Here is a 27,160-nt window from a genome sequence, read left to right as displayed (position 1 = left end):
AGATGCATTCTGGGTCAGTGGAATTTCCTTCAAACAGAGGGTCTTGTGCTTTGGTCGAATGATCTCGATATGTGGTGTTGTTACTGCATATGTTAGGTTAAGAGATTAAAGAGGCTATCCATCATTTGGTAAGTTTCTCTAAGTATGCATGTGGTTATTAAGAAGTTTTGAGTACAGTTCAAATCTAGAAGCTCTGTGCAAAAGGAAATGCTGCTCTTTACATTGCCCGGGCATCGCTTACCATCTTGAGTCATTTCTTTCCGGTTTTTCCCCTGGCTCTTTTGTTTGTTACCTTTTTTATTGAGGGCAAATCCAGTCTTTCTGCGCAGTTTACTGTTTTGGCCAAGTTGCAGGGCAGGGAACGGGCATATATTAGCTCTCCGTCATCTGTGGAGTTGGAGAGTCCACGTTTTTCTCCCACTTTCTTATTTTCTGTGTCTATTATTGGGGAAGCAGTTACTAGTGTCGGTACTTCATAGGTTGGTGCCTTCTTGTCCTGACACTTTGAATGATTTAGCCGATTGAGGTAGAAGATGATTTTCTTCGGCGTCCCTGGTGCCTGGCGGGGTTGTAGCAACAGAGGTTCCTTTAAGGCAGCATTTTTTTTTATTTGGGTAAGCCATTCTCTGCTGCTAATAATTTGAAGAGGCATTTTCCTGTGGTGCTTCATGTATTGAGGAGCTGGGGAAAGGGTTAATCATTCATTATACCCTAAATTTTAGTATCAGTTTAGGAGACGTTGAACCTAATGTTCATGGTGTTTGGAGTAACTTGGTTTATCTGACAAAATAGCCTGTGATTGCTGATCTGAGCTCGAGCCTAAGTAAATTAAGGCGAGCTGAGCTTGAGCATGGTAAAGCTCAGCTCATTTGCAGCCCTACCCGGACCAAGTTGCCCGCACCTCGACTAATTTCCGGGGCCTTGAAGTTAACGATTGGGCAAACCTTCGAATGAAAAAATTATTCAATACTTCGGGAGTATACTCCCTCCTCTCACATAACATGGGGAGCCCACATGTAAGCTCCACATGTAATGTGAGAGAGGGGGTATACGCCCAGAGTACGGAATAATTATCCCCTCCAGTGACCCCAAGGTTCGGAATGTTTAGCCTCTGTAAAAACGAATGAAAAACTTTGTAGGTAGTTAGAGTTCTCTACGGCATCATAGCTCATGCAATATGCTTCATCCCTCATTACCAATATAATAATACTCATTTTCCTCTACTTCTTTAACAACTCCTTTAAAAAAAAACCTCTCTCTCTCTCTCTCTCTCTCTCTCTCTCTCTCTCTCTCTCTCTCTCTCTCTCTCTCTCTCTCATGCATGCTCTGCACTTCACCTACCAAATTACCAACATGCATAACAGCCAAACTCTCCAAATAAAACGAAACAAAGTTCATTAGTTTATGATTAATTACATCTTGTGTTTCTTCCTCACAAAGTAATCACTGACCCTTTGCTCTGCATTTTCTGAGATGGGGTTGTGTGGGATGAGATGGGTTTTGTCTCTGGAGATGATATCGTGCGGTTAACCATTGCTGTCAACCGAATCTTGTATGGATCTCTGCTTTTGTTTTGCCCACTTCACTTTTGTTTCTATTTCCATCCTTCTTTTGTTTTACTTACTTTGTTCAACCAAAAGAGGCAAAATCAGATGTTGGGTTTCTCCCACGTGTAAGTGACACAGGGGATCCCTCCCCATGCTTCCTTGTTTCCTTTTTTCTTTCCTGCCATATATGTATGTGTGAGCAGAGAGAGAGAGAGGAGGGGAGTGGTGCAGCCATGTGAGGGAAAGGGTGAGGAGAGTGAGAGGGGGGCCGGTCGTGGCTCCCTGGAGAGGAAGCGGTCGTGGTTCCGGGAATATATGAGTTATATATAGAGTGATTTTTCTCTCAATCTCTTGTGTGTGTGCGCGCTTGTGTGCGTAGAGGTGTGGATTGGGATCGGTCTCGACCCAACATCAGATTGAGAGAAGAAACCTTTTCTTGTCAGGTATTTGTTTGATTGCATGCATAACGTAAGCAGATTTTGCGGAAACTTCATGTTTTAATGTATCTTTTGATTTGCTGACAAGCTCTCCCATGTTAATGGGAACAGGGGATCCTCTGTTTTGTAGTAACTTTTTTGTTGGGCTTGTGAAAACCTAGTTCAACTTGGGTCGCACTTCGCTGAGCCGTTTGAGTAATTTGTGATGCAAATCACAGGATATGAATTTATACTTGCCATTCGCGATACCGATGTAATGTGTATTATTTCTTCATTCGATAAATAATGAAAAAATGGTGTGAGGCGTGGATGTATTTAACAATTTGTTGGGGAATCACATAAATGTCTGTGTCTTGTGCTTGTTTTCTATATCTAGATTATCTTTGCTCGTTGCATTTTTGTTGGTTTGGCCCAATTCCCAACATGTACGTGAAAATTCCAATGGTTTCTGATTTCCCAATTGTGGAGTTTCTTCTTCTTCGATCTCCTCCTCCTCCTCCTCCTCCTCCTCCTCTCTCTCTCTCTCTCTCTCTCTCTCTCTCTCTCTCTCTCACACGTGGATTGTTTGTTGCAGGAAAAATGAACCTTGTACGAAAACTGTTGGAGAGGCTAAGGCCCATTGTGAATTTCAAAAGCTGGGACTATTGTATTATTTGGCAGTTGGCTGAAGATCAAAGGTTTAGTCAGAAGCTAAATAATACAATCCATATGTATAGGCTACTTAGCTCTCATTACATTAGCAACTATTCCAGAAAGTTTGAAAATCGCATACGTATGAGTTGTTTCCCCGTACAAGTTAAAATTCATATGTACAACATATTACATATCCATGGCAAGGGCACCGGTTTTTTCGTTCTCCTGATGCATTTATAATGCCATATTCATCGTTACGTATTTTGAAACCGCGATAACCGAGCCCTATATCTCATTGGTTTTTTTGTTTGTTTAATAGGTTTCTTGAGTGGATGGATTGTTGTTGTGCTGGTTCTGAGAACATGCAAAATGGTGGAGAGGACCTTTTTACTGTTTCCTCAGTTACTCATTGCAGAGATGCCATGTTTCAGCATCCAAGGACCAAACCTTGTGATCTTCTTGCTGAATTCCCTCCCTCCATTCCCCTTGATTCTGGGTTCTCTCTCTCTCTCTCTCCTAAAAAAATACACACATATGTACACACAAGCACAATTAGTTTCTTCAAGTAACTTTCTTGCAAAAATTTCCATATTATTCTCGGTGTGACTCACTGCACACACCGCACTAACTTTGAATCGCGACTAAATTTATTCTCGGTGTGACTCACTGCCCGCACCACACTAACTTTGAATCAACACTATGTACCTTGTTGTATGGATAACCTTTCTATGTACAAATCATCTATGTTTACGTACTTAGAGATGCAATAATAGCGGCGATTTGAATTTGAAATGAAGGTAATCGAAAATAAAATTTGTATCGGAAGCAAATAATTACCCGCGGGTTTTATCTAGCATACCGATAAATCTTGCAGGATTTATGCACAGGCCTTGATGTCAAACCAAGCCAGATGGTTGAACTTCTCTGCTAATAACTCAGACTCAAATCCTCTGGAAGTGAGACTCCCTTCCTAAATCCATCATTCCAAAGATCAAATTTCCACAGCCCTTTCTGTCTTAAGCTAATGCATTGATATCTTATTCCTTTGCACTTCGCAGGAAACAGTGGGGACTAGGGTGCTGATTCCAGTTCCAATTGGACTAGTTGAGCTATTTGTTGCCAAACAAGTGACCCACTTTCCCTCCTGATTTGTCTTTCATTGCTTTGGATTAATTCAATGAGGTTCAATTCTGTACGCAGGGGTGGAAACCTCACGGTTTCCATCAGTCATTGTGGGCCTCATTCAGTTTGTGGGACCCGCAGAGTAGTATAATTATGCAAAAAATTAGTGTGATCGGACGGAGTATATCAAAAATTGGATTTTGGTTTATAAACTTGACAGTTAGGGGACTGTCAATAGTTTTAAAGGTGTTCCATGACAGTTGATTTTATAAACCGTAATTTAATTAATTTTCGATATATATATATATATATATATATATATATATATATATATATATATATATATATATATATCAGTCGGGTTCCGGTGAGAGATCCCGCATTTTTTTAAAATGCGGGACTCCCCTTCCCGATTGAATTTCGATGATCCGAGCCGCTCAAAGTGATCAGAACGTGATTTTAAGGGTCCCCGCGAGAAATCAGCAAAAAAAATGACCGGGAAGGGCTTCATCCGAGCAGTTTTCATTCAACGGTTCAAAAAAAACTGCTCTGATGAAGCCCTTTCCGGTCATTTTTTTCGCTGATTTCTCGCGGGGACCCTTAAAATCACGTTCTGCACACATTGAACGGTTCGGATTTTCAAAATTTGATCGGGAAATGAAAGTCTCGCATTTTAACAAAGTGAGGGATCCCTCACTTGATAATTTGTGTGTGTATATATATATATATATATATATATATATGATCAAATTGATTTTTGGCGTGGATATACTAGTCTGTGAGTAGTAGAAGATATACAGTTCAAATCACTACAATTAACGCACGGTGGGACTTGCAATAGCGGTGATGGAAAACAATCCATGCTCATATGGAAGCTACTTCTAAACAATCCACACACAAGTAATATACAGGACGATGACAGGAACATTCTTGTCTCAATGGTAGATGTTTCAATTTGAAATTACATAACGATTGCAAAAAAATCTGTGTAGGATTTTTCGATCAACAGTTGAGCATTTCATTTCAGTTCAAACACTCAAAGGCGAAAGATTTCATCACAAGAAACAGGAATGAACCAAAACTATTAGATCTAAGACATGAGGTACTGCGAAAAGCAGGCTCAAACACACTGCCAAAGCAAACCAACACTAGGAGTCGGCATAATAGTCCTATCCGTAACTAGGTAGTAGAGGATCCTAAGAAAACCCCAGCTCAAACCATGGACAGGTAGCACTGATGAAATCATCAATCGAAAACAGGAACCCAAACTCAATTTCTTGAAATTTGAATAACTCCTAATGATTTTTTGTTCTTATTTTGTTATAGGTACCCGAAGATCAAGAAATTATAGACTACATTTCATCTCAGTGCACCATCTTATTAGAACAACAATCAATGATCAATTCAAGCAATATGGATCCAAACTTCTCAATGAGCGAAAACAATCAAATAGACCTGACCAATAATCCATTCCTACCTTCGCCGGAAAATTCGAACCTGCCATACGACATCACTGCAGATAGAATCCAGCTCAATTCTCCGATGAATTTCGCACAACCATCCTTCTTTGATGGATCAAACTGTAACGGATTTCTGGAGATGGATTCGATTGCAAAGCCTATGACTGTGGGATCTTCATCTTGTGTTAACAAGGAGACTGATAAGGATTCAGGTACAGGGGCGGCTGTAGTAGTGTTTCAGGGGGTTCAAGCAAACCTCCTGGGTTAAGAAAATGTACTCAAATTTTACAATTTTATCCATGTAATTTGATTCTTTTTTTATATTGTTTGCCCTGGATAATTCATACAAAGCCGAAATAACAAAAATTTCTGTTAAATTTAGGAGTAAGTAGATCATATATAGCTTAATAAAACAAAATACATTAGGCCCAATAAGCTTCAATCAGAATACATATCTTTATTTTACATAATATTTTGTATACAAATTTTTTAGTACATTTTTGTCTCTATTGGCCTAAAATCCTGGAGCCGCTCCTGTTCAGGTAGACATGATATGGGTCGATCAGAGTCGATATCCGATTGCAGTGATGCAAATGAAGATGAAGATGATGCCAAGTACCGGAGGAGGACGGGTAAAGGGCCTCAGTCGAAAAACCTGCAGGCTGAGAGGAAGAGAAGAAAGAAACTCAATGACCGGCTATATACACTTCGCTCTTTGGTCCCTATAATTACCAAGGTACTCACAAGTTCCATGTCCAAAATTTTCACACACACAAATGACTTGTGCACATAATGGGGTAGGCCATGGTACTAGGACTATGTATTGATTCCTAATGGAGTTTCTTGTTCTTAGTTGGATAGAGCTTCGATCCTTGGCGACGCAATTGAATTTGTGAAGGAGTTGCTGAAACAAGTAAGTGATCTCCAACTTGAACTTGAAGAGCAGTCAGGGGACGATGAAGGTACCAAAAACAATGGCCGGTCTGAGATACTGAATGCCGGATTGAAACGTGAACATGAAAACACTCTTGTCGGTGGTAATAACATGGGAGCAGCAAGCTATGGTTCTGTTGCAGAACCCACAAACCGAAAACACGATTCGGATGCTTATGATCATAAGTCACGTCAAATGGAGGTACTGCACAGCACATGATCAATTTAGTCAAGACCACTCAGTCAATACCTTGGGGTTGTTTAATAACGATTTTACAGTTAATAGTAAACATGTTTATCTGCTTCTACTAAAATCGAAAATCAAGAATCTACAGCAGAATCCAAAGCTACGTACAATCTACAAACTGTATTCACCGCTATCACAAACCGGCCCTACAAATAGTTTAAATGGTGCCAAAACAGTTTTGGTTTTATGTTATCTGTCTTTAGTTATGAGCATATATATGTTGTGGTGAAATCGCAGCCTCAAGTGGAAGTGGCACAAATAGATGAGAATGAGTTCTTTGTCAAGGTATTTTGTGAGCACAAGAGTGGGGGCTTTGTGAGGTTGATGGAGGCTTTGAATTCTCTTGGCTTGGAAGTAACAAACGTGAATGTAACTAGCTGCAGATCTCTTGTTTCAAACGTTTTCCAAGTTAAGGTAAGAATCCGCAAAACACGCCATCTCATATTCGAGCACATACAATGGAAATCGATAACCCTGCAAAGTAGCTCCATGCAGAGCGTCCTGTAGGGCGCATCCAGAATACAATGAAGCGTCATGGCACTAGAGCATGTACTTTCCGAAGAAATTATTGTTGGGGCAGACCATGTTCTCCTCCATACTCTCTATTCCAGGCCCATCCCGAACCCACATGAATAGTCCAAACTGTTGATCTCGAACGTTTTGCACGGAAGAACATTGTATAAAAGTCAACTTGATTGGATATCATTAGATATGCAAATAATTCGTACGAAATGAACAATGTAATTGAAAAACTGTATTTGGTCGGCCATTTCATACAATTAATCCCATATCTATCGATATTCAATCAAGCTGAGTCTTCCGACTAATGTTCTTCACACGAATGTTCTTCTGTAAAACAAGTTCGAGATCAACAGTTTGGACTATTATATGAGGTTGGGATGGGCCCGCAAAAGGGAGTATGGTGGATTGAGGTAAGGAGGGGATCGCTGACCCCAAAAAAACAAACGAAACTAGTTTGATTTTAAGGAAACTGGCGTGGGGTGTGATTAAATCTTTCCCTTGATCGATCTTCTTATTTTTTGTTTAATCAGAAGATGGACAGTGAAATGGTTCAAGCAGACTATGTCAGGGACTCCTTACTTGAGATAACGCGATTCGGAGGGTGGCCGGATCAAGTGGCTAAAACATCCAAGAATGATCAGGATGGCATGGACTGCCATCACCATGACCATCGCGGCGGCGGCGACCATCCAAACGGCCTCCACAACCACCAAACAAGTTCTCACAACCTCCACCAACTTCATCGCTGATAGTACTAAATGGCATGGGTGATTCAAATAAAAGTGTCATTTCCAGCTTTCAATTAACTTCTTAACTGTTTCCTTGTGAGCTCTTGCATGAGCTTCATGGACATGTCTCTTAACAAAAAAGACTGGAGTTCTCCAATTTGATACTATTAGTATATGACAGTCCTTTTTTCTTGCCCTATAATGGATTCCAAGAGTTCATTCATGGATAGTGAGAAAGAGTGAGAATTTTTTTTTTTTTTTTTTTTGTATTTTTCTGAATAGCTTAAAAAGGTGAGAAATTGTGGGAAAATATGAGAAATAAAGAAAAAAGTTGATCTCTTTTATTTCTCATTGATCAATTCTAATAAAATTTGCTACCTTCCTTGGTGATGCTAGCTGTAAGTTCGTCGAGGGTAAATGGTTCAAGTCTTCCACACTACAAACCTACTAACTCTCTGACATAAATTGTAAGTACCTATAAATGCTAGCTGTAAGTACCTATAAATTCATCGAGGGTAAATGGTTCGTCGAGGGTAAATGCTAGCTGTAAGTACCTATAAATTCATCTAAAATCGGAAAGAAATTAACCTTCTTGCCTAGTTAAAAGACAAGCAACAATGCTACCGTCACAGACAGAGGAGCACAACCTGGATACAAATTTGTGGGATGCACACATAGATCCCACATGGTTAACGATGTTTACCTAAAACGAGAAGATCCTACGAATTCCTCAAACTATATACAATTCGCAACGAAGCGAAGCAGAGAAATCGTATCTCAAACGCCAGAGCTACTGCAGTCTACAGAAGGGAGAAAAATATGGCCATGCTTGGGTTCATCTGCTCCGTAACCCTTGTCCTGCTGATCTGTGTACATGGTAGTAATTAATCCATCATTGCATCATACATTTTGTGAACCGTTAATCTCGCATTGTACTTTTCTGCTCTTTTTTTTCTTGGTAATGCAGGGTGTCCGGGCCAGTTTGTGCGCACCTCAGACTAATTTCTACGGCCCCCCCTCCCACAGTTGTTTCACACGCTTACGCGTGGGGTGAGGTGGCCCCAAGAGTTACTTTTCTGTTTTATTCTTTCTCGTGAATCAGGACTGCAAATGAGTGTGAGTATTGTCTACTGACGTTTTGATCAAGAGCCGAGCGCGAGCCTATTTTCTGTGGCTCAGTTCAAGCTCAAGCCAACCCTATTTTTGATCAGCTCGTTTGAAGCCCTAGGAACTTGAGGCTTGGCTCGGTTTAGTAAATGAATCAGGATTGGCTTGTTTATTTGCCAAACCCAACTTGCTCATCCTCCATTGTGGCGCGGGTCGATTTCGTGGGTTTGAAGACTTTTTGCCCACCCTAGCCACACAAGTTAGAGCATCTCCACTCAAAATATTTTGTGAAAGCACTAAAAAACCATGTTTGATGTCACAACATTTTACCTATCTTTTTGAGTTTTACCCTTTTTCTTACCCAAATGAGGAGAAATTAAAATCATTTTTTCTCACCACCTCGTTTCACTTTCTTATTTATAAATGTGTCAATTTAACCCAAATTTTGAAGGGAATACATAAAAACTATACTTGAGTAAGACTAAGGGTTTAGCATTGTGCAAAGCTTTTGACCTAAATTTCCACCCATATCTTGGTTTTAAAAAAAAATGGGTCAGAGATCCTCCAACAAAACTATGGATCCTCTAAATCGCAACAATAAAGATGTGTGCAATGCACATATGATTTTGTAGGGTTCACATCGGTCCCACATTTAAAATGCCTAATGCCTTTTTAAGAGTTTTTGGGGAAAAAAAATTTAGCTCAATCTGAAACTAGTAAAGTCTTTTTAAGAATTGGTAGATTAATTAATGAAAGAGATTATTAGTATCCGATTGAGCTAATTTTTTTTGTAGAAATTCGTAAAATAATTTTGAAAAATAATGAGCGATTTTGATCACCTTTGTAGTATCCGATTAAATTACATAATTTTTAAGAATATTTGAAATGGAGAGGCAAGACATTTGTGATCGGAGATTGTATGAATAAAATCATCCTATCAAATGAAGTTTTAGAGAGTATTGGCATGGAGATGCTCTTACCGTGCGGCTGAAATTATACAGAACACAAGTACTTATCTGGTCATTTATCTTGACGATCGACATCTCAAATGTTTGCGGAGCAATCGATTTATCTTGACGATCAACATCTCAAATGTTTGCGGAGCAATCGATGGCTCAAATTTGTATGCACTGAAATTTGTAGGCGACAAGGCTTAGAACAAAAATACCGCCCGAAAGTAGAACGACCAACGCCAGTATATCCTGAATTTATCAATGCGCTCGTCTTCGAAGAAACAACGAAGGCGGCAAATCGTACAGCGGAGATGGTTGCTTCGAGCGGCGGAGCACTTGATCTTCCCCTATTATGTACTACCATTAACGCTCTGTTCCCGATTCGATTTCTGATCGCTAGCACGTTTGTCTACGCCTCCAGTCGCGCGCGAGCTTCTTGGCGAGGCGGCAGATTATCTAAGACCAATGTATGTACAATGTTATTACTATGGTACTATAATAACAACAACCCATATTTTATTCTTAGCTCGGTTTGTTTAGCTCGGTTTGTTTAGTGAATGAGCTCTCAAACAGAATTTTTAGCTCGTTTAGTAAACATGCGAAGTTCGAGCGTCGTGGCTCGGTGTGGGGCTCCATTCCGACTGGTGTACTCTTTCTGTCCTTGGATTTGGGGTCCGCTCCTAGCCTTTCCCTTTGCCCTACAAAATGAAGCACAACTAAAGACCACACCGGAAGTTTTCCAGGATGGCCCTCCCGTGCAAGAGTCAGTTCACTTGCAGAGAGGAATTAGGAATTAGGAGCTAAGGTTTTTTTTTTGCGTACCTTTTCTAAGAAGGCATAATAAGATATTTATAGTAAGACCCTAGCTTGGTCTCCAAGATTGCACCAACACTCTACATATGTTGGCTGATGTCACCCTGCGTCACATTTAGGGTTTTGTAACCGTTTTGTAGGATGAGCTGGCACCTTCACATGCTTCTATCCTTATCCTGATAACCGCTCGGATGACGTCACGAACGTCTTTAAGTTCAAGGTCAATATCGTCATATGGATGAGCTGGCACTGCGGCCACGCTCATCTTTTACCAAGCGTGATGTGAGACCATAAACGGGCCTCTTCGCGGAACATGTTTCATATCCGAACAAGGATAGGAAGCTGAATTGATAGACCGTAGTTGAGAGAGTCCTCGGCTACAAGATAGTTCGGAATGCTGAGCGTCTATTGTCAAACGACTCGGATCGAATCGTGCCAGTGGATCAGGTTCGGTATGACTTGAGCCATTTTGCTCGGCCCGCTACACTCGGCTTGTATGTATCGGTTCACCTCGTTTATAGAGGCTTGTTTAGTTCTGGAACCCAACTCAAATTCTTAAATACTAATCGAGCTCGAATATTTGGGCTTGATTTAAGCTCAAGCTCCGCTCGGATTGAATAGTATTTAAGAATTTGAGCTCGAATATTAAATGAGCCGAGCTCAAATATCCTAAAGCTTATTCGAGCTCGGCTCGGTTGAACTGTAGACAACAGTCCCACATGGTGCTTTCGATAATCGAATTAATGGATCGTGCTACCTGAGTTCGACATCTTGATAAAAGTTCTTTCAAATTGATTGTTGGATAAAACTAGTTTGAATCTTTATTAGAACTCGTTGAGTTTTCGAACCAAGTTTGAACAAGCTCCCAGAGATTGGCTCGTGATCGGTTCAAAACTGGTTTGAATCTAGTTAACATTTCAAATCAAGCTTGAACAAACTAATGCTCATTTTATTCATTCATTTTATAGGTTTTTCTTTGTACAGTTTTTTTCCTGTGTAGTGGGTTATTCCCGTGGTTTTTGGTTGGTTGGTTTTAAAATGCATCATTTACCCAAAAAAAAAAAAAAACTAATGCTCATTTTGTTCGGCTCGTTGTCAACCCTTTTGCTTTTGCATGCTAAACTAGACAGTAATAACCGCCGAGAAGCATGATTAGAGGGACTTGTATAGTTGTATGGGCCGGCAACGCGACTGATTTGTGCGCAAGGAGATCCGGAGATGCTCTCTCAAAGATGAACTTGGGGCCATAATCTGAGTCAACTAGTCAAGACATAGTGACAAGATATCAGTAACCCAGGATAATGTGCTGAAGTCTCTTCCTACCCATGGTCACCAAATAAAAGACCTCCAACTTGTCCAGTCAGAGAAAGTGTTTAGTTCAATAAGGGCCATCGGTAAGAAGGCTGAGACCTTATGGGTGAAGTGGATCTACACTTATATACTAAGGGATCAAAACCTTTGGTTTCATGAAGTGCCCAGCTAATGCTTCCGGGACAGCGAGAAAATTTTTTAGTTTAAGGGAGCTAGTTCAGCCTTGGCTTGATAATTAGCACCCCTGGGGCCCCTTTACCAAGTTTATGGGGAAAGAATTGTGTTTAGTTTGGGGAGATCCTTGAGAGCTAAAGTAGCCTCCATCATTCATAGAGGAGGTTGAAGATGGCCTAGAAGCAGGAACGCTACCATTGCGGAGATCATGGCAAACACTCCAAACCAGCTTCTTCCTTGTAAAAATCTTCAGGATTCTGTAAATTAGACCCTTTCTCCGACTGGTTCCGTCTCAATTAAGTCAGCTTGGGACGCCTTGAGGAGATCTGAACCAATTGTCCCCTGGTTCAAGGCTGTTTGGTTCAAACATTAGGCGCCAAGGTGGGCTATTATGCATTGGATGGCCTGGCATCTAGAGACAGGCTCCTGAATTGGGGTGTGGCTGCAATCAGCACTTGTGTGCTCTGCAATGGTGCTCCAGAAGGCCATGATCACGTATTTTTTTGCTGTCGTTATTCTAACAAGATGTGGACTTTCTTCCTGAGAAATATCAGAGCTCAGAGGACTACTGTTATTCTAGAGCAAGAAGTGGTGGGGCTTTGTGGCCAGTATGGGGGTTAAGACATGCTTCAGGATGTTCACAAACTGGCTTTGTATGCTATCGCCTACCATTTGTGGGGTGAGAGAAATACCGGAATTTTCAGAAATCAAGCCTTAGATCCTGGTGCCGTTATTCTGGGATTGAGAAAGACGTAAGATGCTGCATTGATGCCCAGATGCATATTAAGGAGTCTGAAGTAGGCTTGCGTGGTTTGAAAGGCACATATATTCTAAGGTGTTCTCTTCATGAGTGAGTTAGATTGCCTGTTTTTCAGTTGCTTTCTAGGCTTTTGGTGCTTTGGTTGTTCCTGGGTTTGGGTTGTTTGGTCAGTTTTAGGCTAGTATGTTTGCTTGTTTTTTTCTCGTTTATGGGGTATGTCCCTTTGCACCTGTGCTAGTTTTGGTTTAATAAATCTTATTTACCAAGAACATGAAAGGGTATAGTTCATCTGTTTTTTTCTCAGTCAGTTCAAGGAATTTATTGTTATCTTTATCTGGGTGGTCTTTATAGTTCAACAATTTGATTCTTTTTTCGTAGTTCTCTTACAAGAATTATTTGCCAATGAGCCAAAGTTTCCAAATTCTGATTTGATATTTGCAGAGTAGTTGAGACGTGAAGCAAATATGGAATCGATAACGAATGCAAAACTTCAGTAGTTTGTTAGTGTTCTCCACGGCATTATAGGTCATGCCATATGCTCCTCCTCCCATTACATTATAATACTCATTTTCTCTCTAAATACTTACTATTTAACTACTCAAATTCTCTCTCTCTCTCTCTGTCTCTCTCTCTCTCTCTCTCTCTCTCTCTCTCTCTCTCTCTCTCTCTCTCTCTCTCTCTCTCTCTCTCATGCATGCTCTGCAGTTCACCTACCAAATTACCAATATTACAGCCAAACTCTCCACATAATTAGAAGAAACAGAGTTCATTAGTTATGTCCCATTTTACTCCCTCATCAACTCCAAAACAAGGATCCAAATCAGTGACCCTTTTCTATGCATTTTCTGAAATGGGTTCTGTTGGATGAGGTGGGCATTTTCTGTGGGGATGATATGGTGCAGTTAACCATTGCTATCAGCTGAACATCATTTGAACCTCTGCTTTTGTTTCGCCTACTTCACTTTAGTTTCTATTTCCTTTCTTCTTTTGTTTTACTTACTTTGTTCAGCCAAAAGAGGCAAAATCACAGGTATTGTAGCAAGTGAAAGGAGAAAACTTTTCTGGGCAGGTACTGCTTTGATTACATAAGCATATCTTGAGAAAATACTTTATCCTTTAACATCTTCTGATTCACAACCGAGGATCCTCTTTGTTTTATTGGATGTGAAAATTCCAATGGTTTTGAATTCCACACTATGACACCTAAGATTCCATAACACGAGCTCTTTACCCTATAATTCAAACATGTGGGCGCAAAATGCTATCCTGCTCTATTCTTACGTTAGCAATAGAAGCCTGCTTATGCTGCTTCGGTGGCACTTTTCAATTTGTCAATCAGATAGTCATATGACTCATATGGATGCCCCTTTTCTCTTCCTTTCTCTCTCTCTGATGTGGAATGTTTGTCGCAGGAACAATGAACCTTGTGCAAAAACTGTTGGAGAGGCTAAGGGCCATTGTGAATTTCAAAAGCTGGGATTATTGTGTTCTTTGGCAATTGGCTGACGATCAAAGGTTTGCACAGAAACTAAAGTACATAAGTTTCTCTATGTACCAACATCTTAGACATTGGCAGATCCATCTCGGTTTATTGGTTTGCTGAGATATTACCCGATATAGACAGGAGTTTGAAAATCTCATAGCCGATTTCCAGTACATGTTCGTAGTTATGTGATTAATGGACTTAGCTGATGTAGCTGTTTTAACTGGTCTAAAGCACTTTTTTGCCCTTGATGAGTTTAAAAACTTCACAACTGTGACGCCTGATTTTCCCTTCATGATTTTGATAAATTCAGCAATGATTTATTGCAGTACGGCCAATTGAGTTGGTCAAAACATCTTTGTCGCCCTTGTGGTTATGAAAGTTTCACAAGAGCCACAACCGATCTCCTCGGATATTTAACTTATTATTTGGATGTGTTTTAGGTTTCTTGACTGGGTAGATTGTTGCTGTGCTGGATCTGAGAATATCCAAAATGTTGGGGAGGATCTTTTTCCTGTTTCCTCGGTTCCTCATTGCAGAGATGTCATGTTTCAGCATCCAATCGCCAAACCTTGTGAACTTCTTGCTGAATTGCCCTCCTCCATTCCCCTAGATTCTGGGTTCTCTCTCTCTCTCTCTCTCTCTCTCTCTCTCTCTCTCTCTCTCTCTCTCTCTCTCTCTCTCTCACACACACACAAGCGCGCGCGCGCGCGCAACATAACACACAAGCATACACATTAATTTGGGCAAATGACTTGCTAATAAGATGAGAATGCAAAAAATTCATTCAGATTGTTGTGGCAGATTTGAGTTTTGAGACTGTTTCACATAATTATCACAAAAAAAAAAAACACCCATCAATTTGTAAGAAATTCTTTTACTGATACCCATGAACTTATCTAACTGTACTACTAGATTTTACAGGATTTATGCTCAAGCCTTAATGTCAAACCAAGCCAGTTGGTTGAACTTCTCGAACAACGCAGACTCGAAACCTTTGGAAGTGAATACCCTAAACCCCTCCTTCCAATATATAAATCATACAAACCTTTTTATTCAATCTGATACATTGCCATCTTATACTTTTGCAGGAAACAGTGGGGACTAGGGTGCTAATTCCGGTTCCCGTTGGACTGGTTGAGCTGTTTGTTTCCAAACAAGTAAACTCTTTTTCCTCTTGCTTTCTCCTTTTCTTTCTTTCGATTGTGATTAAGTAATGCTTCAAAGTAACTATTAGTTTTCACTCACTGCATGGTTTTATTATCATAAGAAAATAATGCGATAGAAACAGTTGACACTTCGTCGGAGTCCACATACCAGTGTTGGACACTTTTCAGACACCGACACTCTCCAGACATGTGCCTGACTCTAAAAAAATCTGAAGTGTCCTACTTTTTCTCAACGTTTTTGGTTTGGACACTCCAAAAAATGATATTTATGTAACACGTTTTACGACATGGGTGGTGAGAGAGGCCATTTACTCAAATCTGAAGTGTCGTGTCTGTGTTGTGTCGCGTGTCCGTGCTAGATAGATTATAAGTGATATAATTGTATAGTATATCTTTCAGAGAGAAGAATATTCTCTCTCCAACATCTCTATTGTCTTTCTCCTTGGGTATCCGAGTCAACCCCCGCACACACAGAGGACTACCATGGTCATTCTGTACCCCCTTGCCTTCTCCTTCACCTCCAAGAGATCACTTCATTCCTCCCAATCTTAGTCATTGATTATTCATACCTCTCCGGCACACACCACTTGGTCAGAGAACATTTGACTCACACTTCGGACCTCTCTTACAATAGGTACCCGAAGATCAAGAAATTGTAGATTGCATTGCATCTCAATGCACCATGTTATTAGAACAACAATCAATGATCCATTCAAGCAGCATGGATCCGAACTTCTCAATGAACGAAAACAACCAAATGGACCTCAACAATAATCTGTTTTTATCATCGCCGGAAAATTCAAACCTGCCATACGGCGTCACTGCTGACAGAATGCAGCTCCATTCTCCGATGAATTCCTTCCAACCATTCGATCACACATCAGAAACTAGAGCTAGTAGCAAGGCGGCCTTCTTTGATGGATTCAACAGTAATGGACTTCAGGCTATGGATTCAACTGGACAACCCATGACTATGGAATCTTCTTCTTTGGTACTTAACAAGGAGACGGATAAGGATTCGGTTAAACACGAGACGGGTAGATCAGAGTCGATATCCGATGATAGTGATGGAAATGAGGACGAAGATGATGCCAAGTGGCGAAGGAGGACAGGGAAAGGGCCTCAGTCAAAAAACCTTGTTGCTGAGAGGAATAGAAGGAAGAAGCTCAATGACCGGCTATTCGCTCTTCGTTCTTTGGTTCCCAAAATTACCAAGGTACTCTCCATCTTGAATAATTGCATATCACAATTTGCAATAAGTCTGCGGATGCATAATGAACCACAGCATGTAGTGTCAACAACACAGCGCGTATTGTTATAAGGAGCCCACACAAGATTATTGGAGATGAACATAGTGTTGTCAATACTGTATGTTCTATATTCTTTTTGTTTTTTTCCATTTTGTGTCCTTCGACTTGCTGAAAAAAAGGTAATCTCTATGCAATATCTCAATTAGGAGGGCTAAATGTACCGAGCAATGGATTGTCCAAGCTTAATTTGAAACGAACTTGGGGTCAAGCCTCTTTTGCATATTAGTCAAGTTGATCGATCAAACAAGTTTGATTGAAACAATCACGAGCCAAACTCGAATAACTATGCTGGGAATTTTAAACAAGCCATTCGAATGAGTCAAACACGAGTTGAACTCAATTATTCTACAAACACAACAATTTGTGGCTGAGCAAAAAAAAAAAATACAACAATTTGTGCAGCATCTTTAAATCTTGTGGATATCACACTATCTTACATGCCATTTAGACAATGTACTACGGTGTACTAATTGTTTGAACTTAATAAGTCAAATAGTGTATGACACTTTTCACAAACAAATGACTTGTTGCACACAGAATACAGTAAACCATGTTACTCGTGCTAGATAGTGATTTCTAACGGATTTGTTCATTTGCAGTTGGATAAAGCTTCAATCCTCAGCGATGCAATTGAATTTGTGAAGGAATTGCAGAAACAAGTAAACGATCTCCAACATGAACTTGAAGAGCAATCAGATGACGAAGGAATAAAAAACAATGGGCAATCTGAGAAACTGAATGTTGGATTGAAATGTGAACATGAAGAGACTCCTGATGGAAATAACGTGGGAGCAGCCAACAATGGTGTTGCCAACCCCAAAAAACAAAATCATGATGCGAGTATTTATGATCACAAACCACGGCAAATGGAGGTTACTTCATAGTAGAGTTTAGTCAGTTCAGTATTGCGTTTGTTTTCTTCCTTTCTGGAATGAAAATACAATGAGATGTTTGAAACCACTCATTGGTTACATTTTGCATGAAAAATGATTATGAACATTTCGGAATGAAAAGTGGGTTGTTTCAAAAAAGTACTTGTTTTCTGAAGGAGGGAAAAAAAATAGAAACAAAATGATACCAAATTGTTTTATTCGTACTTTTTTCATTTGTGAGCATTGTGTTGTGATGAAATTGGCAGCCTCAAGTAGAAGTGGCACAGCTAGATGGGAATGAGTTCTTTGTGAGGGTATTCTGTGAGCACAAGAGTGGGGGCTTTGTGATCTTGATGGAGGCTTTGAATTCTCTTGGCTTGGAAGTAACAAGCTTGAATGTGACTAGCTACAGATCTCTTGTTTCAAACGTTTTCCAAGTCGAGGTAAGATCCTCAAGACATACCATCTCCTTGTCCAAGCACATACAATGAGCGAGTCTTGGCACTAAATTGCCTATCTTCCAAAGAAAATGATGTTGGGCCGGAATTTTAGTCAAAAGTGATTGATGTGGTTGGATCCTTAATAGTGATAGAAGTGGCTGACACAAGAACATCGCAAATTGACTCAAAGACTTAGTACTCAGATTGAGATTATAGAGGGGATTATAGTGATTTCTAAATCTTTAAAAAGGCTACACTAGAGTTATTAAGTTGTTAAGTTGATATAATAATCGAAGTTGTCTCTCTGCTCGTTTGTGGTTTCAGAAGATGGATAGTGAAATGGTTCAAGCAGATGATGTTAGAGACTCCTTGCTCGAGATAACTCGATTTGGAGGGTGGCCTGATCAAATGGCCAAAACATCTGAGAATGGAGATGGCATGGACTATCATCATCATCATCATGTCCATGGCAGCAACTGCTCGAACGGCCTCCACAACCACCAAACCTGCTCTCACCACCTCCACGACCTTCGTCACTGACCAGAAATCGCATGAGATTTCTAATGAAAGTGTCATTTCTTTAACTTCTTGGACTTTCTTCATAGACAAAGTTTACAATACCATTGGTATTCTCCAGTTTGATAACTGCTTTGGTTTGGTTTAGGCATTAGTACTTCTTACTTGTCTTGGTTGCTTGGAAGTGTTTCAGAAAATAAACAGAACTGCGAATCAATGCATTTGAGGGTAGACTTTTGTACTGCTAGTAATAAGGCATATGGGAAGTGGGATCTTTTATTTTGTTCTGCCAATTTTTTGGGAAAATTCAAACAATATCCAAACAGACACTAGCTAATTTATCTTGGGCCGGGCTGGCCTTGTGGGAGGCATAACATTTTTTGGAAAATCTCTCGAAATATTAGTACAGCTTCAAGATATCAGCCCATGGCTGGCCCAAGGGCCAGATATACCAAGATAAGAGAGTGAAGTTTTTACGTCCAAATTTGGAGAAGTTGAGAAGTTACCGAGCTGGCGATTCTGCTAAGCAACTATCTCTAGTCAAGTTATTTTCACTAAACTATCTGTAGGCAACTTGTCGTATTGCTTTGGGCCTCAAGAGGAAGAAATGTGTTGGTTGTTTTAGTATAGTGAAAATTACTTAAACTAAAGGCAATAAGTTGTGTAGAGAGAAAAAAAATTATGGAAACAAGGCCTGAGTTAAGTTCGGTCTACCATGTGCCCTTGTGCTCTTGACTTTTTGGATTAGTCCCTCTATGAACCGAATACCGAGTTGTCCAACTTTGGGAAATCCTCCCTTATCTTTCTTCACTTTGAGTGATTTGACCAGTATAAATATAACTCACTTCTAGGTCTTCGACAATGCAATGCAAATCCGATGTATTGAACACATCAAACCTACTAAATTTTTTTTTTGGTTTTTTGTTAATATTAGAACACGTTTGTCATCACAGTCATGTACACATTTCAGATATTATCACCTCAAACCACAAGTGAATAGCGGTTTAGAGTGCTACTAACTAAAAATTAGTAGTACTTATTTTTTGAATTAAAAATGTGATTTATTGTGAGAGAATGACTTTTCTCGTAAAAACAAAAAATAAGTACTCAAAAAATAAAAATCTTACCAAAATGGGTCCTAAAAGTTGGCTCAATAGCCATATTTGCCTCAATTAATTATTTCTCTTTCCTTGCTTTCTTCCAATTGAAGCCATATAGACAATTTTAATGACATTTCCAAAATGGTTTCAAAATCTAAATTTTAGAAACATTAACTTAAGCTTCCATATATAGTGTGTATATTTGAAATATATCTATTTTTTTCTCAAATCATGTGGGGCTTGAAACTTTAATATATGGACCCCATATGAATTTATGGTAAAAAAATATGTTGGGGCACGAGCATTGATTAATTACCCCATTATCGGACACGTGGGCCCACCCTTTGAAGCACTAGAACCGGCGCTAAAATGCGTGTTCGGAACTTGAGTAAAGTGAGAAATGAAAATCAGAGAAAAATGTGAGGAAAACTATAATATGCACAATTTTATATCTTTCTATTTTCTCTTCTCTCTCTTTAAATCAAACAATGCGCGGAAATTTTTCTCTTTTTTTTTTCACTTTTTAAAATTTTTTTCCCATAGGTTTGAAACAGAGCATAAACCCCATCACATAGAAGGCTTTTGCCTCAAGAAAACCCAAACGGCCGAACGACGTCGTTTACGTCTTCTTCAAAACAACTCAAATTCCCACCGCTTTCGAATCTCTCTGTCCGAAACTCCAAAACCCTAGTAGAAAACCTGTAAACCCAAAACCGTAATAAACCAGAAAAGCAAAACCTCAAACCACCACCAATGGCCGGCGGTCGATTCAGGGAGCTCCTCAAGAAGTACGGCAAGGTAGCCCTCGGCGTTCACTTTTCGGTATCAGCGGCGTCGATAACCGGACTCTACGTCGCCATCAACAACAACGTCGACGTCGAGTCCATGCTCGCGAAGGTCGGCATGAAAGGCGTGGAAGAGAAAACCGCTCAGAAAGAAGAACAAAGTACGATACAGAATCTTCCTCAGTCGAATCTCGAAACGAACGATGGGTTCGTGGTTGAGGAAACGGCGGCGGTGGCGGTGAAGAAGAGGAATCGGACGGCCGAGCTGGCGGCGTCGAGCGGCGGAGCGCTCGCTCTGGCAGTGTTGTGTAACAAGGCTCTGTTTCCGATTCGAGTTCCGATTACTATAGCGCTTACGCCACCGATCGCGAGGTTCTTGGCGAGGCGGCAGATCATTAAGAACAATGTATGATTCGGTATCTTAATTTACTCTCTGTTGCTATTTGTCTGTTTTTTCACATGTCTGATTTTGGAAATGCATATATAGGAGATGTGGATAGGAAAGTTGTGAATATATATATATTTGATCGGAGGAAAGTTGTGAACTTGCTCTATGTGGTTGTGGTTTGAGATTAAGTCAACCACATCATCTCCCTTGTACGATATCAAAGCAAACATTATATCCAGAGCTTCCTCTTCCGTGTCACAGCTAAGCGAGCGAGGTAACGTCCTATGTTTCCCCTCTGGAGACACTTCCTTCACCATGTACAAAATATGCGCTGTGAATTGACCAAGAGTTTGAGGGTGAAGAAGGAGAACCCCGCTGGTGGTGGCAACTGGAGTAGGATCCAGTGAAGGGGGAGACGGCGAGGTGGGTTCAGATTTGGTTAGGGCGGCTGTAGAAGTAGTAGTGGTCAAGTACTGTTGGGGGCATTTGGATTCGGTTGGGGCGGAAGGAGGAGCAGTGGCAGCCAGTGAAGAGAGCGACGGTGACTTTGGGGGGTTTCGGATTAGGGGGGCAGAAGGAGTAGTAGTAGTCTAGGACTTTTCAGGCCGCTGCCACCACCGGCGGGGCTCCTCCTCCTTCACAGTGCATATTTTGGACACGCTAGAGGAAGGGTCTCAAGAGGGAAAAACTTCGTTGTCCCGAACCCTAACTGAGCTTAGCTGTGACAAAGAGGAGGGAACTCTGGATTCATGTTTGCTTTGATAGCGTGCAAGGGCGATCATATGGTTGCTCTTGCAGTGTTGTGTAACAAGGCTCTGTTTCCGATTCAAGTTCCGAACTTCCGATTACTAATGCTGCGTTTCGTTTGGTTTTTGAAATTTTTTTTGAAAAATAGTAGGGGTAATAAGTGAAGAGAGATAGAGAGAGAAATGTTGGAAGTAGGGGGAATTTTTTGAAAAATTCTTTTTGAAAACTAAAGTGAACACAGCATAAAGCGCTTACACCAACGGTCGCGAGGTTCTTGGCGAGGCAGTAGATTATTGTGGCCTATGCATAGTTGTCAGAATCATACAATTCATGATTTGTATTGTAAGATTCGATATGATTCAGTGGGTAATCAATACAAATAGGCTACTTGAATCGGAATTGGATGTGAATCATAAGTGAATCAGTGATCTGAATCAGTGAATCGTTCGATTCACTTAAAATTTCCGAAATTTATTTTTTACTCTTGTTTTGCTTTTTGGTTGTTGGAAAAGGGTTCAAACTATTATTTTAAAGTCTTTTAGTATTGTTATATACCATCTTTTGTCTATGTTCCTCCTTATGTAACATTATAGGTAATGAGAAATGGAGGCCTATTAGGAGAGTGAATCGAAAATGAGGAAGATAAAGGGAATACAACTACCCTATAGACCTTCTAAGGGTTTGTTTGTACTTTTAACTCTTTTTTACTAAAAGAACCATAAGCAGGATTTACGAATCCTCATCTCTAGGTAGTTGCAATATAAGCAGCTTACCAACGAATCATCATTTTGAAGAAGGTTTTTATTGATTTAGGCCTAAAACTTTCATTTGTAGTATATATTTTTGTTACCCTGATCAATAAATCAGGACCGAATCAGAGCGATTCATGATTCGATTCGATTCAGGATTTGACAACTATGGACCTATGTATGATTTGGTATATTAATTTACTCTTTATTGCTATTTGTTTGTTTTTTCACATGTGGGATTGGAAATACCTATATAGGAGATGTGAAAAGGAAAGTTGTGAACTTGCTCAATGTGGTTTGAGAGTAAGTGGATGTTATTCTGATGATTCTGTTTCAGTTTATATTTTAGATTTACTTAATTGAAAAAAAGCATGAATGTTTGATCATTCTCATCGTTTTAAGAGAGTAGGTACTCAAATCTGTTGAGAATGTCTTGCATTATTAACCAGTATCGATGTGAAAGCATAATGATCAAATTGAACAACTCGAATTTGCGTTGAAGTGTTGCTTTTGATCAGCTGAAGTTCAGTAGTGGCATGGATTTCCCAACGATTAACGTGAAAGGGGCATTAGAAAATACTCATTAAGTCATAAAAGCGGCTATTAATTGCTATTGGATAAGTAGTGCTTCACGTTATGGAGCATTTATATCTTATGATCAGTTGATATCGCTCAACATCATCTTTCCAACCACATGATAAGATGCCTATTATATGCATACATACTGGTTCCGAATAACTCTTATGGGTTAACTTGTAAGCACACAGTAAAATGCTCCTTAAATGATTTAAAAACAGCTATTTATAGCAACTTGAATATTTCATACTTCTCATTGCGTATCAGTTATACCTTCTGATCAATGGATACTGAACAAAGTATTTCCAATGATTGACCGTTAACTTGTAAGCCACATGATAAAATGCTCATCAAGTGACATTAAGACAGAAATCTACAGAGCATATGTTGTACTTCTTGTTACTTACCATTTAAACGACTTCCATCTTTCCATGGTTCACATGTAAGTTGATAGATACGCTTATATGACTCCAAGTGGATGCTCTTCACGAAACATGAAATTGGTCCTTACAAACCATGAAAGAGGGACATTTTTGAAAGTACATTTAGGTGGTGAACACAAAGGCTCTTTACTTAGGGACCAACAAAGTAAAGAAGGAGATGGAAAACATAAGTCAAATAGAGAAGAAGAAATAAAACGATATTTATGGTGTCATTGGAAGGAAACTATTCCTCAAGGAACTTAAGTCATATGTGGAAGCACAAACACGTCATTTTTACGATGTGTAGTAGTGGTCTATATGTATCGGACACAGAATGCCTTGGGCAGCGGGGCTATGTGCTGGCCACGCCACGTGGCATATCTTAGTTTTTGATAACTGATAAGTAATATAAAATGTGCGAGAAGGGGCTGAACCTTTATAACAAAGAGGCAAAGCTCTACAATATCAAAGTAGATAAACTCCAAGATTGAGCTCACCTATAAAATCGAAAGAGGACTCACAAATCCTTTTAACCAAGAGTGACAACTATGCCATAATGAGGATTCACGTTACATATCTGTTTTTTTTATATTGTTTGTTAGACACATTAGGAGATAGCTTGACATGTGTATAATGTGTCTAGAATATGGTTTTAAAAAATGGCCATCACGTAACATCACCGCCAATGCATAACATTATTTTGGGGTCTGTTTCGGTTACGGTGTAGAATAATGGTGATACGGAAAATCACAAGACTAACGGCTGATAAGTCCCATGACGTATCGTGTAACGGTTAGTATCGGACCGTACATTCAATGTTAGAGTTACCTCTACATTGACAAATTCTAGAAACGACTTTTCTCTCGTTTCTTTGACCCAACATGTTCTTCTATAGTACATCTCTTGTATCTTTGTGAGGTATTAGCATGGTAATGGTGGTACTCTTGTATCATAGTATGAGTGATTGATTAGCATTCGCTTTATTTATTTTATGAATCATCTCTTCTAGTTCCATTTCTAGTTTGTTAGATACTCCCTTTGTTCTAATTTATTTGTCATTTTTGGGAGTTCATGCCACTTTTCAATTGACTATGTCTTGTAATCTATAACCTTTTAGGTGATTTTGAAAACATTGTTTAAAAGAACTAATTGAGATCTATCAAACAAGATCTATATTGCATATAAAAAATGTTACCAATTGAAAAATATACTAACTAATTTTCTATCCGGTTAGGGTAGGATCCAATGGGGGCCGAGGGAGTAGTAAGATTCTCTTTCCCTATGGTACTCGCATCAATGTTCCAATTGATATTAGCATTCACTTTCTTTATTTTATGAATCAACTCTTCTAGTACCATTTCTAGTTTGTTAGATAGTAAGATTCTCTCACCATGGAAATTCTATATTTATTGCCTTAAAACGCGACTTTGAATTCAATCTTACTTACAAAACTACTTGTAAGAGTCAAATAACAGTTAAAACCCTTTAAAAACATTCCATTTGTTCTAGATAAGGTTAAAACATGTGTATCAATGGGTTTTTTCACATTTGCTAATGCTTGAAGAAATTCACACTTGTGGTTTTCGATTCCATTTCACATTGACCCTATTCCTGATATATGCTATTTGCGAACGTTACACCAACCGATACCGCTATTTGAAACCGTTGTCTAGACTCGCCTCAGGATTCATTAGGGACAATTTCTGTTACTTCCAAAATACCTCCTATTCCATGAAGCACTCAGCACGGGCTGCATGTCCATGCTTCATTCCTGTCCTTAGTTCACAAGTGAGTGGTAACTAGGTTGAAAGAGGTGAACAAAATCCTAGGGTGCAATAGTTTGTTGATGAGGTTAGTAATCTTGTGACTTGATCTTCCTTGTTGTGTTGTTATATTAGCAAGTCAATTTAATGTGCTTTGAAGGATATTTACCCATGCAGGGAAACATGTCTTTTCTATGTTGAATTATTGTTACTTTTTGAATTTTAGTAATATCCGGATCTTAAATATATCCATCCATAGAAGATAGAATCCTTTAAGAATATTAATTGGCGTATCCCTGGTGTAAATATGTGAAAGTTGTGATACATGTGGTGCCATGTCTCTGTCAAGAGCTGCTTCATTTACTGAAATCACAAGAACTATTTATTGGAGGGAAAAGTAGAAAATAGGAGAAAATCCATAACGTGTTTAGGGTTCTTGTCTAAATTATAGAAATTAACCGAGTAAAGAAAGAAGCGGAAGAAAGTGTGTCCTTAGTAAGAGCTTGATATGAGTGTGCTGAAGGCTTACTTATTCGCTTCTTAGACTTGTGGTTTGCTGTATGTTTGTCCTACCCAACTTTTTTTTTTTTTACCCCTGACCCAATTTTTTAGGACTTGCCTTGTATTTCAAAGATACAAAGTTAGAAGACACTTTCTAGTTTAGCCCAGACACTTTCTAGTTTAGCCCGAGGTATTGATGTTATATCCATCTGTTTGTACCTTCGCATCAATCAGCCCCTCAAATAGTTGATCTTATTTATGGCAGGGTTTCGGTAATTGATCATCTGTGTGGAAGGATGGTGCTATGGAGATGGATCAAATCAAGGAGTACATCAGTCAAGCTTTGGTTCCCCATGAATGGTGCACATAGGAATTCTTGAAATAAGACTTGTGTATGCAGGACTAATATTTATATAATGGTTGTATCTTGGTCAACTTCCCTTGATAAGTTGTGCTGATTCCGGCCGCTACATTGTCAAAAACCACATTGAATTTCAAAGCCCTCGTCATTTCCAGGTTTTTCCATTTCCCCTAGAAATGGCGATGAGGCTGTGTGTTGTTTTCTGTCCTCAATAGCTGCATGAGATTGTGGTTTGGTACAATTTTTGCCCTCTGTATCCTTTTTGTATTGGATTTAATCTTTTGTTTTAAAGCCAGTTATTGTTCATTTCGCATCCCCCTTGTCCTTTTATGTCATATTCTTGAGCTGAAAAGGTTCGGGTTTTATTGACTGAACATGAGGAATTCAATTTCGGTATGTAGAAGAGCTACCATAGAAATTCTGTATTGTTGTATTCCTAATCTCAATCAAAATTTCGTGTCATTCGTAGATAGGATGTATTTGGTGTGCAACCACTCAGTTTCGCAACTTGTTGCATTCTCTAGTGTAGGTTTCTGGATTACTGGAACTTGTTGCATTTGGCGTTCATCCACCGAAAGAATGAGACTCCAGCCTAAGATGGCCTTGCCTGTTAACGTGGGTTCTAAACCTTGTGCCTTCTAAACAGTAAAGAGAGAGGCAGATTTCATGTGGACTTGACGGCATTTTTATTTTTTTTTCCCGGTTTTATTTATTTATTTTGTCATAGGATAGAAGTACCTGCTCTGGTCTAACACCGACGGAAGCATTTCCAATGGGTACCAAACTCGTCTCTATATTTGAGTACATCTTGCTATATAACTCTTGGGCTAATTGACGCGGACTTGAAGCATTAAGAGAGCAAGCAAATTAAGTGAGAAATTATAGCTTCCAAGAGGGAGAAATAGAAGAACATGCATGGCTATTTCGCAAGATAATCATTTTGAGTTGTTTTAGTGCTCATGAAAACTAAAGTTCTTATAAGTAAATTTCTCTCTTTATTTCCCTTTCCATTAACTAATCCAAAGATTTGAGTTCAATTCACAGCACCAAAGTTCTTTTTCATTTCGTTTTGGATCTTGACTATTCCACTTTCTTTTGCCATATTTTTTCCTTCGGCTTGATAAGAGGGTGAAGGAAGGGACAACCAAGCATAACAATTCTCCTTTGGGCGTGCGATCAAAGGAACTCTAGACCCTTAGCGGGGCCCTTTGAAGCAGACCCGAGACCCATA

At 39.5% G+C, this 27,160-nt stretch overlaps 3 protein-coding genes across 11 annotated transcripts; all 3 read left to right on the top strand.

Annotated features, from left to right (window-relative positions):
* Positions 1-7,885, top strand: LOC131327036 (transcription factor ABORTED MICROSPORES-like). Of its 5 annotated transcripts, none has more exons than XM_058360001.1 (10): positions 1-128; positions 2,559-2,661; positions 2,937-3,113; positions 3,492-3,573; positions 3,676-3,744; positions 5,066-5,411; positions 5,742-5,935; positions 6,053-6,334; positions 6,617-6,793; positions 7,432-7,882. In XM_058360001.1, exons 2-10 carry the CDS (start codon positions 2,564-2,566, stop codon positions 7,648-7,650), a joined length of 1,644 nt encoding a protein of 547 aa, XP_058215984.1. In that variant the 5' UTR covers positions 1-128; positions 2,559-2,563; the 3' UTR covers positions 7,651-7,882. The 5 variants fall into 5 exon arrangements, with proteins under 5 accessions (XP_058215984.1, XP_058215982.1, XP_058215983.1 ...); XM_058359999.1 differs by lacking the exon at positions 1-128 and adding an exon at positions 625-1,552; XM_058360000.1 differs by lacking the exon at positions 1-128 and adding an exon at positions 625-1,990.
* Positions 7,886-9,888: 2,003 nt separating this feature from the next.
* LOC131326960 (transcription factor ABORTED MICROSPORES-like) lies at positions 9,889-18,783 on the top strand. 5 transcript variants are annotated; one of them, XM_058359888.1, is made up of 10 exons: positions 9,889-10,156; positions 11,633-12,837; positions 14,160-14,262; positions 14,674-14,850; positions 15,146-15,233; positions 15,322-15,390; positions 16,034-16,615; positions 17,309-17,581; positions 17,848-18,024; positions 18,346-18,783. In XM_058359888.1, the coding sequence occupies exons 2-10, from the start codon at positions 12,834-12,836 to the stop codon at positions 18,559-18,561; spliced, it is 1,689 nt and encodes a 562-aa protein (XP_058215871.1). In that variant the 5' UTR covers positions 9,889-10,156; positions 11,633-12,833; the 3' UTR covers positions 18,562-18,783. The 5 variants fall into 5 exon arrangements, with proteins under 5 accessions (XP_058215871.1, XP_058215874.1, XP_058215875.1 ...); XM_058359890.1 differs by lacking the exons at positions 9,889-10,156; positions 11,633-12,837 and adding exons at positions 13,401-13,616; positions 13,757-13,816; XM_058359891.1 differs by lacking the exon at positions 11,633-12,837.
* A 1,432-nt stretch (positions 18,784-20,215) lies between these two features.
* On the top strand, positions 20,216-26,242 carry LOC131326990 (uncharacterized). The gene is made up of 2 exons (XM_058359933.1): positions 20,216-20,828; positions 25,834-26,242. The coding sequence occupies exons 1-2, from the start codon at positions 20,391-20,393 to the stop codon at positions 25,846-25,848; spliced, it is 453 nt and encodes a 150-aa protein (XP_058215916.1). The 5' UTR covers positions 20,216-20,390; the 3' UTR covers positions 25,849-26,242.
* The last annotated feature ends 918 nt before the right edge of the window (positions 26,243-27,160 follow it).

This window comes from Rhododendron vialii, chromosome 5a (genome assembly GCF_030253575.1).
Source record: "Rhododendron vialii isolate Sample 1 chromosome 5a, ASM3025357v1".
Classification (NCBI taxonomy): Eukaryota; Viridiplantae; Streptophyta; class Magnoliopsida; order Ericales; family Ericaceae; genus Rhododendron; species Rhododendron vialii.
The sequence above is the reverse complement of the archived record's forward strand: the minus strand, read 5'-3'. Positions and strand labels throughout refer to the sequence as shown.